General features: G+C 31.9%; 1 protein-coding gene across 1 annotated transcript; it reads right to left on the reverse strand.

Annotated features, from left to right (window-relative positions):
- Nucleotides 1–4762: 4762 nt before the first annotated feature.
- LOC107937647 (extradiol ring-cleavage dioxygenase) lies at nucleotides 4763–7018 on the reverse strand. The gene is made up of 3 exons (XM_041114353.1): nucleotides 6604–7018; nucleotides 5710–6077; nucleotides 4763–5148 (listed from the first exon to the last, which is right to left on the reverse strand). The coding sequence occupies exons 1-3, from the start codon at nucleotides 6610–6612 to the stop codon at nucleotides 4956–4958; spliced, it is 570 nt and encodes a 189-aa protein (XP_040970287.1). The 5' UTR covers nucleotides 6613–7018; the 3' UTR covers nucleotides 4763–4955.
- Between the last annotated feature and the right edge of the window lie 11270 nt (nucleotides 7019–18288).

Raw genomic sequence — 18288 nt, forward strand, 5'->3', positions numbered from 1 at the left:
AATTCTTTTAATTACTAAATGACCAAAATACCCCTAACTTAAAAATATTTTATTTCACCTATTTCATGTCCATTTTTGTCCAAAAAATTATCCAATAGTCTAATTACCATTTAAGGACCTCAAATTTAAAATTTCATAATTGGACACCTCTAGCATGTAGAACTCAACTTTTGCACTTTTACAAATTAGTCCTTTTGACTAAATTGAGTGGCCAAACGTTAAAATTTTTGAACGAAATTTTCACAAAATCATTTCGTGAAATCGTAGACCATAAAAATATAATAAAAATAAATTTTCTTACGTCAAATTTGTGGTCCCAAACCAGTATTCCAACTAGGCCCAAAATCAGGCTGTTACACTCAGCCATCGGTAGGACATTTAGGACTAGCACCCGAAACATGCTAACCCTAATGACATGTCATTTGTATCCTATATATTCCTAAGGTTCAAACGAGGCTCGATAATCGTTGTAACATCAATGGATTTCTGTATTTATTTACATGATAAATAGAACAATGGCAATGAATCAAGATAACACTAAATGTTATTTAAACATACGAACTTACCTCGACAAACAAAATGCAAAAACGTAGTCGATCAATCCGAGGCTTTCGCTTTTTCCCGATCTAAATCTGTATGAGGTTTATCTTAAGCTAAATAAGCAAATTCAATCCATTTAATACTCAAACTATTTAGTTTAGTCCAAAATTCATACTTTTGCAAAATTAAAAATTTGCTCCTAATATTTTAACTTCTTTACAATTTAGTCCTTAAGCTCATAAATTGAAATTTAAGTAATCTCATCCACATTTCATGCTAGCCGAATGCATTAAGGACCTCTACTAATCCATACAAATCATCATTTCAAGAATTAAACATAAAATTTATCATGTTTACAAATAGGTCCTTAAATAATAATTTCATCAAAAATCTATTTACAAAACTTGTTTATTTAGCAAAAAGAACTTAAAATCTTCTATTAAACTTCAAAAACCATACAAACATATTCATGTAAAATCCCTAAACCTTTAACATCTTTGTAAATTAGTCCATGGGCTAGCTAGATTAAGCTACAACGATCCCGAAAATATAAAAATCATTAAAAACGGAATCGAAATACATACCATTCTAACAAAAATGAAATGGCCGAACCCTAGCTATGGTCATTTGATAATTTTTGTTGAAGAAGGAAACAAATGGAAGATGATATCTTTTTTCTTTCTTTTGTTTTTATTATTTTAACATTTATTTACTTAATTACCAAAATAACCTTTAAAACTTTAAAAAGTTTCAATCAAATCTTGCCATATAATCCCACTAACTAATCTATTGGCCTAATTACTATCTAAGTCCTTTCACTTTAAATTTTTATAGCTAATTGATACTTTTAACATATAGAATTCTACTTTTGCACTTTTTACAATTTAGTCTTTTTCACATAATTAAACATGCAAACGTCAAAATTTCTTAATGAAATTTTTATATGACCATACTAACATTCCATAAACATTAAAATAATAATAAAATTAAATTTTACTCACCAGATTTATGGTCTCAAAATTACTATTCTGATTTAACTGAAAACGTGTTGTTATAGCATGTCATTTAAAACTGCTTGTAGAGAAGACAACAACAACTCAACCCTGTGTGACTTCTAAAGAAGCTTGGATAAGTTGAAGGAGGAGTTTCAAGGAAAGTATCTGAGTTGTCCAAAATGCAAGTGGCAAGCTTGAAAGCAAAATATGCAAGCTCAGCAAGTGGTACGAGCTCATCAAAAGGTGCGAGCCCTGTATAGTTGTGAGCCTGTTGAAAATAATATGCGAAGTGTGAGTCTGTCAAATGTGAGAGCTCAACAACATGTGGAAGCTTAGTGTGAGCTATAAAGGTGCGAGCCTATTGAAGACACATGTTGAAGACAGTATGCAAATGTGTGAGCCTGTCAAAGGTGCGAGCTTAGCAACATGTGGAAGCTCAGTGTGAGCTGTAAAGTTGCGAGCCTGTTGAAGACAATGAGCCAAATGTGCGAGCTATCAAAGTGTACGAGCCTTGTAAAGTTGCGAGCATGTTAAAGATAATAAGAAAAGTGCGAGCCTATCAAAGTGTGAGCCTATCGAATTGCAAGCCAAAGTGGCAAATAGTCAAAATGCAAACTCAAGCGGGTGTAAGCTAAAATGGCAGACTGAAGGCAAGCAAACTATAATCACAAATTGTTTGTACAAGAATAAACAGGACTGTAATGAACAAGGGAACAAGACAAGATGTGTTTTTGAAGGAAAATTACCAACCAATGCTGTGAAGGAGGAAATACTCCATTTTAAGAACAAATCTTTGGCACAAAAGACTGGTATGGTCAAATGTGTGAGTCATATTTGGTTGAGTATGAGGCCATGGTTGAAGATAAGTTGAAAATGAAGTGTTTGAGCAAGGTTAACTTGAAACAAGGCATTTTGGTACTGGCAAGCTTAAAAATTGTTGAATGATTGGTATTCGCAACATGGAGTCCAAAGAAGAGTGTTGAAAATTGGTCACCCATGTTGCTGTGATATTTTTGGTTGAAGTACATGTTGTAAACATGTTGCAACACGTATGCTTGCTCCACAGCAAGTTTGTTGTTTAATTACTTTGTTAAGTTACTTAGTTGAAAGTGAACTAAGTTGGTATTTTTTTATGTTTTTAGGTATTGATTTACATAATCAACTTGTGTGCAAATTAAGTTTTACTTGTTTCAAAGTATGATTAGTGGCGTTAGTTGAGTATTTGGTAATGTATTTTTTTTTATAAATATATTGTTTTTCTGATTGAAAAAATGAGAAAAATAAGCTATCAGCCATAAGTTCCCTTGCTGCACATTTGTAAGCAAGTACAAATATTTCTTGGATCTTGATGTCTTGTTCTGTTCTTTATTTTCTTCTTTTGCTCCTCCAAATTGCCAATATGATTAGAAAGGTAGTAGAAATGGTGGAGTTTCCACATTGCCTATGAAAAGGCGGTCAAACACGCTAAAAATGTTCATGCTAGGTACTTTCAAGTATTTTTGAAGCAAAATCCTAAACTAATTCGAGCGACTAAACATCCTAGAATAGCTATTGCCGAGCTCAAATTTCCCCTAAAATGGCTCGAAGAAAAGCACACATTGACTAAGCTTACAGATCAACCTGATGAGGATAAAGTATAACCTACTAGTGAGTATGGCTCCTAAAGTGTCCACTATCACAAGCCTTTCGAGTAATCTTGAAGGGTTCAAAAAAAGGATGGTTATTCATATCACTGCTTCCATTGAATCTTGCAACCGGGTCATAGCAAAGCTTCAAGAGAGATCAAGGTTATCTAGCAAATTAGGTATTGCGAGATAGCTTTGCCCAACAATTTGCTCAGCTGATGTAGGTGCCTAGATGACGGTGCTGCTGCTTGATTTTTTTGTTACCCCTTCTTATAAGAGTTATTTTGTTTTGTTTACTTTGTTATTACAAACTTTTTGTTACTTTTTTATTACAAGCTTTGTAACTAATGGATATTTGAGATTTTATTGGTGATTGATTTTACTCTACTGCACATTTTCTTATCATCTTACATAGATATAAGTATAGTTTTTTTGTTGATAATGCAAATTCAAACAAGGCATTAATGGCTAATTTTCTTAGCTAAGTTTGATGGATTAAGTGAATTGTGTTGAAGGGCAACCATAATTGTTCTGATGATAAGTTTCTTTATTTATTTGGTTTTGTTCAAAAAATTATTAAAGATGGCGATTGTTAAGGCAAGTGTTTTGAAGTGACTATCAAAATGTCAAGAAAAGTGACCATTACAACTATCACTACAACAGACCAATTTACTTGTAATATTTGAAGTTGACAATTTTTAAAGCAATATCTTTGAATTTTAAATGAGGTTGATATTGTGGAAGTATATAAGCCTGACTATGAAGAACAACCCATTCGTAATAACTTATCTTGAATATTGAATTGGATTAGATTAGATCAATCAATAGGACCCCTTATATTATGGAGATTGAACCGAGATAGCATTGAAGACATATCTCAACCATCCATTTTACATTGGTTTTTATTCTTATATATATTGTATCCTGCTATTTAAGTTGTTTAATAGGAGACTGAATTGTAATTGATCTTCATTATGTTAACAAGTCTAAAACTCTTATGTATTAAGCAACTTGTATATGCTTTGTAACTGAGTATTGAAAGCACTTATCTGTTCATTGTTGAACGAGTTTTTTTTAAAAGTGCATTTGAGAAAGTAAACATGTTTTGCTTACTACATAAGTTCTTTAGGGGGAGAACTTAGTGGTGAGTGATATTACAAAAGTGAGGTTACTGTACTGTGATAGAATTTAAATCATTTGTTGTATTGAGATTAAAGATACTGGATTTACTCACTAAATTAGACTCCGCCAACGTAAGGAAACCAAATTGTACAAACAATTTTCTGTGGTATTGTTTTTCTCTGTTTTATTGTTGTTATCATTACAAGTATTACTTCTATTCAAACACTTTGTTTTTTAAGCAATTAGCAAATATCCGTTGTAACATATATATATGTCTCTGTTTATATATATATATAAATCTCTTTCATGGTGTTTCTTCAATGAAAAAACTCCATAATACTCCTGAAAAATACTTATTCCGAAAAATAATATTTGAAGATGTTTAGTTTGAGAAATAATATAAAAATTGTCCCGAATTGTGTTGCAACCAAGTCTTTGCCCACAAGGACATAACACCAACAGAACAAAAGCAGGCTGTTGTAAAACAAACTTTGCATGCGTCAAATTTAATTGGAACAAACTGAACACAGTTCAAGTCGTTAAAGGTGTAGATATACACACTGCACAGATTGAACAAAGGGCTTGCATTTTTATCTTTCTTGTATATACTTAATTTGAGATAAAATAGATTGAATAAATAGGCGATATTGCAGCACACTTGTTAAATGAAACATCAGCTGGCTGAGTTGAACTGGTAAGAAGCATAGGAAAGGGAACCAAGTTGCCAGCTGTGATGGATAAGTTTGGCCTTTGCATTTTCACCAGCAGCACCCATGGCTACTTGCAACGGATAGAAGTGGTCCGGGCATGGGTGAGCCATCTTCGCATGCGGTGCCTTCTCTTGATAGCAGTTCACATCTTCATATCTATAAAAAGAATCAAACGAAGAGACAACAAAAAAGAACAAACAGAAAACATTCATCAGAAACATTAAATGCCAATTGCTATCATTGTTACCCCAAAGAACAGAGTGATAGTAAGTTGGAGATAAAAGGAATGTCAGCCTTGGTTCATTAAAATCAATCCCTTTCTTTTAAGTGCAATTTGCAATCATGAGCCATGAATCTTCTCAAACAATATACTTCTCAGTTAAATATACATTTGAGGGGGGCATATATTTAGGATCAGTACCATAATCCAATCAAATTCATAACCTTTACACATACTATGTGAATACTACTGCCAGTCATAGCCTTTTGACAGTCTGATTATTGAAGTAGAAAAGCGAAGAGTCACTAAACAACCTAAACATTTTTTCAGCTTTCCAATGATTCCATTGTCTAAATCGATTTGCTAGTTTTATCATCACTCGTTAGAAGTTACATCAGTCACCATGTTTAAACACCAATTGCACATTGTTGTCAATCTAACGTGTAAAAATATAGAAAAAGAAAAATGAAGTTACAAGAAAAGAAAGAATGATTTACCTTCCTTGAAGGAGAGCATCTTTAAGCCAAGTATCAAACTCCAAAGCCCATGGAACAATACCATCTACAATTCTAGGGGCCCTCAAGTTATGAGTGGCGGATCCAGAACCCATGATAAGAACACCTTCACCTTTGAGAGGGGCCAAAGCCTTTCCCAAGTTGTAGTGGTAATTGCCATCCCTTTTTGACTGAACAGAGAGTTGGCAAACTGGAATATCAGCCTCCGGATACATGAGCATGAGTGGAACCCAAGCACCATGGTCCAGCCCACGTTCTCTATCTTCATCAACACGCTTGAAACCGGATCCCATCAGCAATTCCTTCACTCTTAGTGCCAACTCTGGCGCCCCTGGTGCCGGATATTTCAGCTGTTAACCGAAAAGGAAAAGAAACCGATTACGACTACCATTTTTTCCCCTAAGAAGTTAGAAGCTTAATTTCAATTACAACCGCTACACATCCGAATAACTACACTCTGAATCAATTATTACGATATTTGATCAGATTGATAACTAGAATATCCTGAGCTAAACTAGAATAAATCCGGATTGGCTCCACAAATAGTAAGACTTAAACCAGAATAAATCTAGTGAGAAGCCGGCCTCAAAGCAGGGTTCTCAAACTACCATTTATTGCTCAAATTAACAACATCCAATGGCCGAAATTACTTTTATATTGAAGAATCTCATTAAAAAACAATCATTTTCATAGCTGCTATATAGAACACCTCATTCAAATGAATAAAATATAATGGCCTAAATTCCAGTTATATTGAAGAACCCCATTCAAATTAACATCCCCAGTCCTTTGCTTTTAATTTTCAGAATCGAAATACGATCAACCAAAGTCCGAAATAAACAAAAATAGAAAAGTTAGGAGGGTTAGGAAAGCCACCTTGTACATACGGTCAGGGAAACCATAGAAATCATAGATTGTATCATTGCGGTGAACGATGTTAACGGCGGGAAAGGAAGTGTCCCACTGACCAGAAATGACGAGGATGGCTTTGGGTTTTTGGGGGAACACTTTGTCCTTCCATGACTACAAGAAAGACCTGGCGGGAAGCGACTCATCTATGGCCAGCGTCGGTGCTCCGTGTGATATGTAGAAAGTATCCTTCATCGTCGACGCCATTTTTAACGATATCCGTATTTCTTAAGCAATTAAAACGGATTTCTATATCCCAATTCCGAGTCTGACATTGATATTATATATATATAGCTCATGGTTTTTGGTTAGTACCTAACCCCTCCTGCTCTTGGTAAAGGAAAGGAAAAGCAGGGCCGCTGCCCTGTTTTCCATTGCACCTGTCTTTCATTTGATTCGCGGGAATTAAAATATACGTTGAAATCCATTACAAGTCTCTCCAATATTTTCAAGTTAGTCCCTTTATTTTTATTTTTTTATTTCAACTTTCCTATTTAAAAATGCAGGTGTAATTGGTAATATTGTTAAATCTTTTGTTAAATTCGAGTTAATCATTTTTTTATTGTTTCAAAATGTCACACTAAAGAATTTAAATGAAGAATTTTAACCGTGTTAACAATTGGACTTAAATTTCAAATTTGATAAGTAATTGGACTAAATTTAAGTGAATGGATACTACAGAAACTTAGAGCATATTATAACCTAAAATTTATTGCTATATTTTTATGGGATAAATCTTAAATTTACACACCAAAAATATATATACGCAATATGATACACGAATTGCACTAAAGAGCAAAGTTAATATATAAATTTGATATTTATCCCTATTTAAAATTACAAATAAAAAGTAAGGGCATTTTAAAAATAAGATTTAAAAAAATATTTTGCTAAAAAATAGGTATAACTAATATAATTTTATTTATAAAAATAATAATATTTAAAGAATATTTAAGGAAAAAAAGGGTAAATACACATTTTAGTACTTGAAGTTAGCTTCAATATTTAAATTGGTACCTAAGATATTTTTTTTGTCAATTTACATACTTGAACAAGACTTTAAGGTTTAATTTGATATCTAAAGTTAATTTTGATCCAATTAGATATCTAAAGTTTATTTTGGTCCAATTTTTACTATGAAGCCAAATCCATGTACCAATTTGAGCCAAAAAGTCGAGTTTAGATACTTAATTGGACCAAAAAGAAGTTTAGATATCAAATTGAATATTAATAACAAATCCAAGTACCAAAATATATATTTACCCAAAGAAGGTGAGTGCCGTTTTAGTGTCTTCCCATTTCCCACTAAAAGATTGTGATTAATAGAATCCTTCGGTTTTCGTCCAATCCACCAATAACTTAAAATTTACTCTTAATAAAATATTTTGTAACTAAAATTAACTAAAATTTTGCTTTTTTAGAAATTTATTTTTATTACATAAAGTTAATTAATAATATATTTATTTTAATATTTTTTATTTTTTATATAGTCATCTTAACATTATTTTAATTTTTACATTAGAATAGTATTATATATTTAGTATAGGTTTATTTTTTTTAATGTGTTTTAATTTACATAATATAAAGTATTATAAACTTAAAAATAGGCCTGGTCGGGCTGGGCTCAGGCCTTAATATTCAAATTCGAGCCGGACTTATATTTTAAATGAGCCCATTTTTTTTATCCAAACTCATTTTTAGGGCCTAATATTTTTGCTCATACCGTCCCACATTTAGGTGAACCTTCGGGATTAGGCGGATAACTTGACGTATGAAAAAAATTTAAAAAGCAATTTGTTGAGTCCTACTAGCCCATAACCCCTTGCTTAGGAGCCTATTGAGTTTTGTAATTACCAAATATTATTTTTGCCATTGATTGAAAATTAACCACTAAAAGACTAAAAAGGCATGCTTCAATTTTCAAATAGGTCTTAGGGTACTTTTGGAGGGGCGGTGCGTTTAACTCCAATAAAGTTAAAAATAATGGTGGCGATGAGATTGATTACTGTATCTATAAGGTAAAAGATTTTATTGTGCCACAATCACTGCTCATCCAAAGACACCCTTAATTAAATTATAAGGTTTAGGGTTTGAAACTTTGCAATTTCAAATTTGGTTCATACTATGTATAAATTTAATGCAAGACATCTCTAGACATATAATTATTTAAGTTTTATTATTTGTAAATTTTGTCTAGATATATATATATTTCTAATTTTCTATACATTTTTATTATCAATTTGATTGTGCTTTATAACGATTAATTCTGACTTAATTATTCATATGTTTTATTTATAATTACAATTAAGATATACTGTAATTTTTTTTTAAATTACTACAATAAAAAGTCTTGATTTTCCAAAAACTACAATAAAAAACTTTACAAACCAAATTGAGGGAAAAGAGTTTAAATAACCTTCAACTACTCCAAAAAAATTAATTAAGTCCCTCGTAGCCTTTTCAATTGAACACTTGAACAAGTGAATTCTATTAAAAAAGTTTTTTGATAGTTTTTAACAGTTACTTTTCTAACATGGTCATTAACGGTGCTAACATGGTGCTCTATGTCAATAATAGTTGTTGATGTGGCACTAGTTGTCACGTCAACAATAATAAAAAAAATTAATTTTTTATTGGATCAAACCTCAACAAATGGTTATTCAAATTCATTTTAAACTTAAATTTCTTAAATTATAAAAAAATTACATTTTTTATAAATTTCTAAAATATTATTAAATATTATAAAAATATTAATAAAATTAATAAAAACCATTTAAAAGTTAAGTCCATGATGAAAAATATTCCCACTTAAAAAAAACTTTACACATACAATTAATAAAATTAAAATTTATTTATATATGTTTTCTATTTTTTTATAAAAAAAGAAATCCAATAATTAATTAGAAATTTAATATTTTTAAAAAAATTAAATTTTTATTTTTTAAATAATTTTGAAACAAACATGAACAATAAATTGTTCAAGTTCATTCCAGAAAAAAGAATTAAATATGTTTATTTAATATTTTGAATTTTTTATTTTTGTTGACGTGGCATTATCATGTTAGTGCGTTAACAGCCACATCAACAGAGTAACAGTCAAAGACGATCAAATAGCTTTTTTGATGGAATTCACCAGTTCGAGGGCTCAATTGAGTGCAAAAGATTATGGGGGTTAATTAATTTTTTTGGAATAGTTCAAGGGCTATTATGGGGGGAAGTGCTAAAAAATACCCCGTTGTTAGTTAAGAAAAGAATTGGTCACTTGAAGAATACAAAACAAAGGGAAGGAGAAATCATCCTTCTTGAAGTCTATCAGTTTTATTTGCTATCCTACTTATTATATGATCATAACTCTTTCAACTTGAGGTATTTCTTTGAAAAAATTAACAAGGGTAGTTATGCTATTTTCTAGTCTCAAATAAGCAACTCAAAGCCTCTCACTAAAAGACTCTACTTAGTAAGTCACCTACATTTGCTTACGATAATAGTCAAGATAATACTTTATTACACTCAATAGGTATTGGGAGAAGTTCCCATACATCATATCTTTCAAACTAATTTAACTCTTCTTGCATGGTTTGAATCTAATTTTCATTTTTGAGAGCTCTTAATCTTTTTTGGACTTCATAGAGGAAGTATAGCATGCCAATCTACCAATATCTTGATAATTAAGTTTAGACTTATGTTTCGTCTTGACTTCTTCAATATCACCAACAACATTATCCAATGAATGATTCTTCTTTACTCTTAAAGATGGTTAAGGTTGAGAAACATCATCTTCATGCTGATTATTGACATATTGTAGTTATTGTGATATGCCAAAAGAAGTGCCCACTTCCTTCACCACTGCGACAAAATAACAACTTATCATTTTTGGAAGATTGACAATTTATTCAACCAAAATTTTAAACTATGCTAATATCGTGGAATGATTCAAGCCCATCAATGAAAAGTAATTCTCTTGGAGAAACATATATTGAGAATTGGATCGGATTGAATCGAGTATATCAAATCCTTTGGATAAAAGAAGTTGGATTAGTCGAAACTTGAATTCTTATCTACCATAAATCATTTTGCTTTGGTCATTAATATTATATTGTATTTAGCTATTTTAGCTATTGTTTAAAAGGGATCATGATTGATCTTCCTTATATTAGCAAGTCTCGAAAAAATTTATATAATCGAGAGTCTTGTATAGGTTGTACTAATTATTAAGAGTACTTATCTATTTAGTAAGGAACGTTATTTGTAAGAGTGCATTTGAATTGTAAAAACCTATTTATAAGTGGTTTTACAAGCTAAGTTTTTGGAGGGAGAATTTATTAGTGAGAGATTTAGTCTTTGAGATTTAAGTGTGGGGATTCTTTACTGGGGTGTGTTAGAACTAAGATTACTTGTTGTATTTGTTTCAAAGATAGTTGATTCATCTCACTAAGCTATGCTTTGCAGACTAAGGGAAACTAGACTGCATAAACAACTTTGTTGCCCCTGTTTTCGTTGTGGTTGTCACAATTATTGTAGAATTGCCTACTTTCACAGTGGTTGTCACAATTATTGTAGAAGTGCCCACTTTCACAGTCACGTCTGCTCGTACTATGTTTCATGTAACATAGAAATTAGTTCAAGTCAACAACTGGTATAAGAGCTTCCACTTAACATAGTTAGTAGAGAATCCTGTATTGTTAATTGCAAGTTATGGAAGGATCATTAACCACTAGTCCCCCAGTGTTAGATTGTAGCAATTATGCTTACTAGAAGGAACTCATGAAAGCTGTAACACCCCTCACCTGTCCCTGTAAATGGAATCAGGTTACGAGATGCTTCAACAAATAACATAATAAGAGCTTGCAACTTTAAATAAAAAAATTATTTAAAACAATCATTTAATCTCATACATCATGCTCTAAAATCATTTAAATTAAACTTATGAAAGCTTTAAAATCAACCCAGAATCAAATAATGACTGATTTGAAACTTTTCACAAAAGAAAGGCAAAAGTACAAAATAAGGGTCACATGACCATATGATAGGCTGAAATTGTGTAGCATTGGAGTCACACAACCATGTAACTCATTGATGTCATGTGGATCAAAGTGCAAAAATTCAACAAAAGTCACATGGTCGTGTGACTGGACCGTGTGACAATTTAACTTACTAAAACTATAGTACTCACACGAGCGTGTGGACAACCCATGTGACAATCAGAAACTGTGTGACCTAAATGTAACCTATTTCCCAATGGCACACGACCGTGTCACAATCTCATGTGTGACACACGGTCGTGTGGCTAACCCTGTGACATTATAATATGCCATTTTGGTAATTGAATCAAGCCAAACATTAAGGTAACTTTTAAGTACACAAACAACTTGAAACCTTATTCTAAACACTGTAAAACCAAGCTAAAACATGTCACATAACATCCTAATAGTCCCTAACCAATATGCCATGTTGGCACCATCACACACAAGTTAAAAGCGATTTAATAACTATCTTTGTAGCCCCATAATTTTTCAATTTATACCCCTACCTATTATTTGGATATACCAGGAAAGATGTACGGTCTAATGAGGCTGCTACGAAATATTTACTCATAAGTGGGGTAAGCTCTTCTATTCTAGTTCATGGTTTCTCTTGGCTATATAGTTCATTCGGGGGAAAGATCAAGCTTTAAGAAATAATGAATGGTCTTATCAATACACAAATGCATAACTCCCCAGGAATTTCAATTGCACTTATATTCATCACTGTTGGAATTGGATTCAAACTTTCCCCAGCCCTTTTTCAAGACTTACAAGATCATGCTGGGGAAATAGGAGCAGGTATGTGATGTGAATGCCTATTGTTACAAAAAATGGTCATTTGAAATATGAAAATTCAAGGCTAGTCAAGCAAAATGAAGCTAAAGAATACTACTTGCGAAAAAACTTAACAACCTAGTGAAGACCCAGAATGAGCTTGTTGCAATCAAGCTTATGCTTAAAAAATTCAATTTCAGCAGTAGCAAGCTTAATGAAATCCTTACCATAGGAAAAAGAGATCCAGGCAAGGGAGGGATTGGATATGTAGACAAAGGAAAAGCAATCGTCAAGAGTCTCACTGTTTCTGTGAAAGCTTCAAATCATAAAGAACTTGGTGAATGCTCCACCAAGCCTATGTTAATCGGGGTTGTTAAGAAGGTAAAAATTTTTCATAGAGTGATTTGTTATTATTATGGTGCCTCCGAATATCTTAGACCTCAATATTTTAAGATGTTTCATTATCTGAGATGGAGATGCACAGTGCCAATAGAGATGCATAGTGCCAACAGAAGTTTCCACTTCTCGTGACACATTGTATAACACCTCTAACCCGTATCCATCGTCAGAATAGGGTTACAAAGCATTATCGGGCTTAACAATTAAACAATTATACATTTCTTATATATTTTTCATATCCAATAAAATGCATTCACAATCAATCATATTGTTCTAATACAAGCCTACGAGGCTCAAATCATGCATTAGAAGTGGTTTGGGACTAAACTGAGAACTTAGGAAATTTTTTGTAAAACATAGAAAATTTTTCAAAATACAAGGGACACACCCCGGTGTGGCCCGACCGTATGTTTTATACTGCCACAGACATGCCCGTGCCACAGGCCATGTAGACATTCAAAATGGGACCACCTGGCCGTGTCCCAGCACGTGTCCTACCCCATGTAACTCTCTGACTTGCGTCACACGACCAACCACACGCCCATGTGACTAGCCTGTGTACCCTTCGAAATGGCCTCACACGCCCGTGTGTCAAGCCGTATGCTATGTCGTGCCAAAACTGTAAGGTATACTGACTTATGCCACACGGCCAAGTTACACGCCCGTGTGTTGGGCCGTGTGGAGCATACTAACTTGGTTTCTAATTAAACATCATGGGACACACGACCGTGTCACCTGGCCGTGTGTCACACACGACTAAGACACACGCCCGTGTCTCTGCTCGTGTGGACAAAAATAAGCTATTTTTCAAGCCATCTTTCTCACCCAAATTTGCCTCAACCTAAACATGTCAAATGGCATATAACATAAGCATCAATAGGCATTCCAACCAATCTCAATCAAGCCTAAAATCATGCTATACCAATATCAACAACTATAATGCTCATAAGATCATGTTTTGTCAATTCAAAACATACCAATTTCACATTCACAATTCACCTAAATAGTCATTTTCAATTATGCGTTATTTTGCCTAATACCACAAGCATACCAATCTCAAGTTTCAATCATTTGATACTCAAGATACTAATCCACAAATAACCATTCACATGGAAATTTTAAACCACATAAAAGAAAAGGCATTTGCACATTTATATACATAACCAAATATACCAAAATAAGCCAAATCATATGGCTATACACACAACTAGCATTCATAATTTACAAGCCAAATCAATTGGCTAAATCCATTACCAACAATAGACCATAATAGCCACAACTCTTATACATGCCATATAACCAAAATCACAAGTTCAAAAGTACCAAAATGACAGCTTGATAGTGTGATGAGATCTCTGGTAACTCCAAATCCGAGCAAGCTTCGAGAAACACTATAAAATACGGAAAAGTAAACAGAGTAAGCTATAAAGCTTAGTAAGCTCGTATGCTTAATAAGAAAAACTTACCATTCAACCACAATACAAGTACTTAAACATTACATAATACAATTCAATTTAAATCCAAAACTTAACACATATTCAATCCAAAGGTTAGACATGAATTCCATCAACTTCTTCGATTCAATGATTTTATAGTTCATGTACATACCTGTACTAACTCGTATCAATTTCATACTCTTCCAATTCATCTATATACTCGTTGAACCATTTAGAATAATATCAGATACTCGGGAATCTCGCACCCTAAGTGTAACAGCCAAATTTTTCAGTGGTGTCGGAAACAGTGATTCGAGATCACTAAATCCGACGAGTAAGTTTAGAAATTTTAAAAAATAATAATTATAGGCCAAGCGCGAACTTAAAAGAATTATTTTTAATTAGTGAATTTTGCAATTTTAAAAGAATTAATCAGGTAAATTTGGTTGAAAATGAGGTATCGAGACCTCGGATTTATAAACCGAGCCATAAATATTTTTATAAATATTTATGGAGTGTTATTAAGTTAGTATTAAAGTTTCGTTAGAAAATTTTAACGTTTGGTTAGTCAATTAATTAAAAAAGTCTAAATTGAAAATAGTGCGAAATTTATTAAATTATGATTAAATAGTTTAAGTGATTAAAAAGGAGGGATTTAAAAGGCAATTGGACCCAAATTGTATGGGCTGGACGGTTGGGCAAGAAAATCAGCAAAAAAGACAAGGAGAAACAAGGGCAAAATGGGAAATTTTGCAAATTAAACATATAAAACAAGACAAATTTGAAAAATCTAGAGATATCATCATTTTTCTTCAGCAAAAACGCCATGGGAGGTCTGAAAGCTGCTGGCTTTTCATACTTTGACATATGTGAGTTCAATTCTTAACCTTTTCTTTGAGATTTTTATGTTTTTGTGACTTTTACAATTAGGTCCAAGTGTTTAATTCATTAGTTTTTGATTTTATGAACAAAATTAAAAGCTATCATTGATAAGTGTTAGCTGTTTATGATGAAATAAATGAATTTGAAGCTTTGATTTTGTTTTTTGATGATTTTATCAAGTAATTTCAATAGAAATTGATTTTAGGACCTAATTGTGAAAATTTGTGAGTTAAGGTTTAGTGTTAAAATTCTGATTTTTAAAGATTGTGTAATAGTTTAGAATGATGGAATAAAATGTTAATTGAGAAAAATTAGCTTAATAGATGGGCTAATTGAGCAAGGACTGAATTGTATGACCTTTGAAATTTAGAGGAAAAATGGTAATAAACATCTTGAACTAAAACAATATTGGACAGTAGAAGTAGACTAACTTTGAAAAATCACCATAAATTTTAGAAATCGAATTAGAAGATGAATAAAATATGAAATTAAAGCTTATTGAGTCTAGTTTTTTATAGAAGAAATGGTGTAAGCAATGGATTTGTAAATTATGAGATATAATGAATTTTGTGAGACAATGTTAGAATGAATTCGGGTTCCCCTGTTTTGATTTTGGAAAATCACCAAAAATTGGATAAAATTAATTAGAGCCTCAAATTTATATGCTTAGAATCCTTAATGAGTCTATTTTCAATAGAAATCAATGGGAACATTATCCGAGTTTTTTACTGTGATATAATTAATTTTTAGTGAAGAGAGGTCAGAACTGTTGGACAGTGAAACAGGGGAAACTTAAATGAATAAACTTTACTAATTGGCTAAACCAAAAATTCTTAAAATTTTATGGTGGAATGATATGTGAGTCTAGTTTTAGAGAAAATTTACGGATCTTAATTTTGAGCTCTGTAGCTCGAATTATAAATAATTGAGTGACTATGACTCGTGTGAACAGATTGATGTGAGCATTAATAAGTAAATTGTGAAATCGTACTTACAAGAATGTTATATACATTAAGGATGTGGAATGGAGAGGAGGAGGAGGAAAAATATATATGAATATTCAGTTAGCATGGCTAATTTGCATGTTTTAAGCTCATGGACTAAATTGAATAAAAGTAAAACTTTAGGGGCAATTTTGTAAAAATGTCAAAAATGACTAAATTGAAGGGAATAAATTGTTTTATTATCTAAATTAATAAATTGAATGAAATTATCAATTTAAGATTGAGTGAAATTTGGGAAAATGGTAAATTACCAATATGCCCCTAAATCTTGGTATTTCTGCAATTTAGTCAGGTAGGTTCGGATACCCTGAATGAGCATGTAAATATGAAAATTTAAGTATTGTATCGTATTTTATATGATATTTTGAATTGAATATATGAAAAGGATGTTACATGAAACATGAAAAAGAATACTAAATAATATAAATTAATTGAAATTATTCTGAAAATTTCAGTAATGCCTCGTATCCTATCCTGGTCTCAGGTACGGGTATGGGATATTACACTAAGTGTCAATACATAGCCAAAGCTATCTCAATCTCATATCTCATATAATGCTCACTCTTGAGCTATCAACGGGTCTACTCACACAAGTTGACGATCAAGACGTAACTACACGGTGCTACTCACACAAGCTGACGAGAATCAGCAACACATGCCAGAAAACTCAGCCACCGGTAGAATGTACGGACCAGTACCCAAACACAATAACCCCTAATGACATGTCATTCTCCTAAGGTTCAACCAGGATTTCATACGTAGCCAATTCTTCGTCGAACATTTCCGTAAGATCATATTCAACAATAATACAATTATAAAGCATTTAAAACACAATTATATTAATGCTTATTAACATACGAACTTACCTCGATCACAAAAACATCGAAACAGGTCGATTAATCTAATACTTTATTTTTTCCCCGATCTAGATCTGTACGTTGCTTTTCTTGATCTAAATAATCAAATTTAACTTGTTTAATTATCATTTTATTCAATTTAATCCAAATTTCATATTATGGAAATTTTACCTTTTGCCCCTAATATTTCAACTTCTTTACAATTTAGTCCCTATCTCATAAAAATGCAAATTTATGCAATTTAACTTATACCCATGCTAGTTGAATATTAATTAAGTCCCTAGCAAGCCCTATATTCCATTTATTTCACAGTTTAACCATGAATTTTTCACATTTTACAAATAAATCCCTAATTTGCAATTTCAACCAAAATTACTTAACAAATGTTGTTTTTCTAACAACAACTATTCATTTTCTATCATCAAACATCAAGATACACACATATTCATCAATGGTAAAACCCTAAACCTTTAACAATTTTGCAAATTAGTTCCTGGGCTAGCTAGATTAAGTTACAACGACTCAAATAACATAGAAATCATTAAAAACGGGACAAAAAATACTCACATGCAAGCAAAGAGATATGGACGAATGAAAAGCTCAAAAATAATGTGTTTTTCCTCCCCAAAATTCGACTAAAAGAAGATGAATAAGAGAATTTGTTTTGTTTTACTTATTTTACTATATTTATTTATTAAATTACTTAAATAACCTTTAATTAAAACATTAAATTCAGTTAGTCATGTGTCCATCTTTGTCCATTCAAATAAAAAATGTTCTAATTACAACATAAGGACCCTTACTTTAAGGTTCCATAGTTATTAGACACATTTAGCTATTAGAACTCAAGTTTTACACTTTACGCGATTTAGCCATTTTTATCAAATTGAGTATTCAAATAATAAAATTTCTTAACGAAATTTTCATACAATCATACAATCATGCTGCAGACCTCAAAATAATAATAAATTAAATATTTTAATCTCAGATTTGTGGTCCTGAAATCACTGTTTTTATTTTACTAAAAACGGGCTGTTACATATTGCTTTTAAAGAAACTGAAAAATGTTTGGATGGAAAAAAGAGCCAAAAAGTTTGTTTGTTGCAAGTCGATCCTTGAAGTTAACCATGAACGATGTATGGTATTTCGTTGCAAAGGGATATAGGGGGAGCGGAAGAGAGACGGTAGGGATGATATAGAAGTTTTTTTTGTTTCAATATTAATAATAATTATTTTTATTTAATATTAATATTAATATACTGACACTTTTGATTGG

This window comes from Gossypium hirsutum, chromosome A05 (genome assembly GCF_007990345.1).
Source record: "Gossypium hirsutum isolate 1008001.06 chromosome A05, Gossypium_hirsutum_v2.1, whole genome shotgun sequence".
Taxonomy (NCBI): domain Eukaryota; kingdom Viridiplantae; phylum Streptophyta; class Magnoliopsida; order Malvales; family Malvaceae; genus Gossypium; species Gossypium hirsutum.

Excerpts from the sequence above, each read along its gene's own strand:
- LOC107937647 (XM_041114353.1), bottom strand. Across the intron at positions 5,149-5,709 it reads GATGCTCTCCTTCAAGGAAG|ATATGAAGATGTGAACTGCT; the intron begins GTAAATCATTCT and ends TTCTTTTTATAG.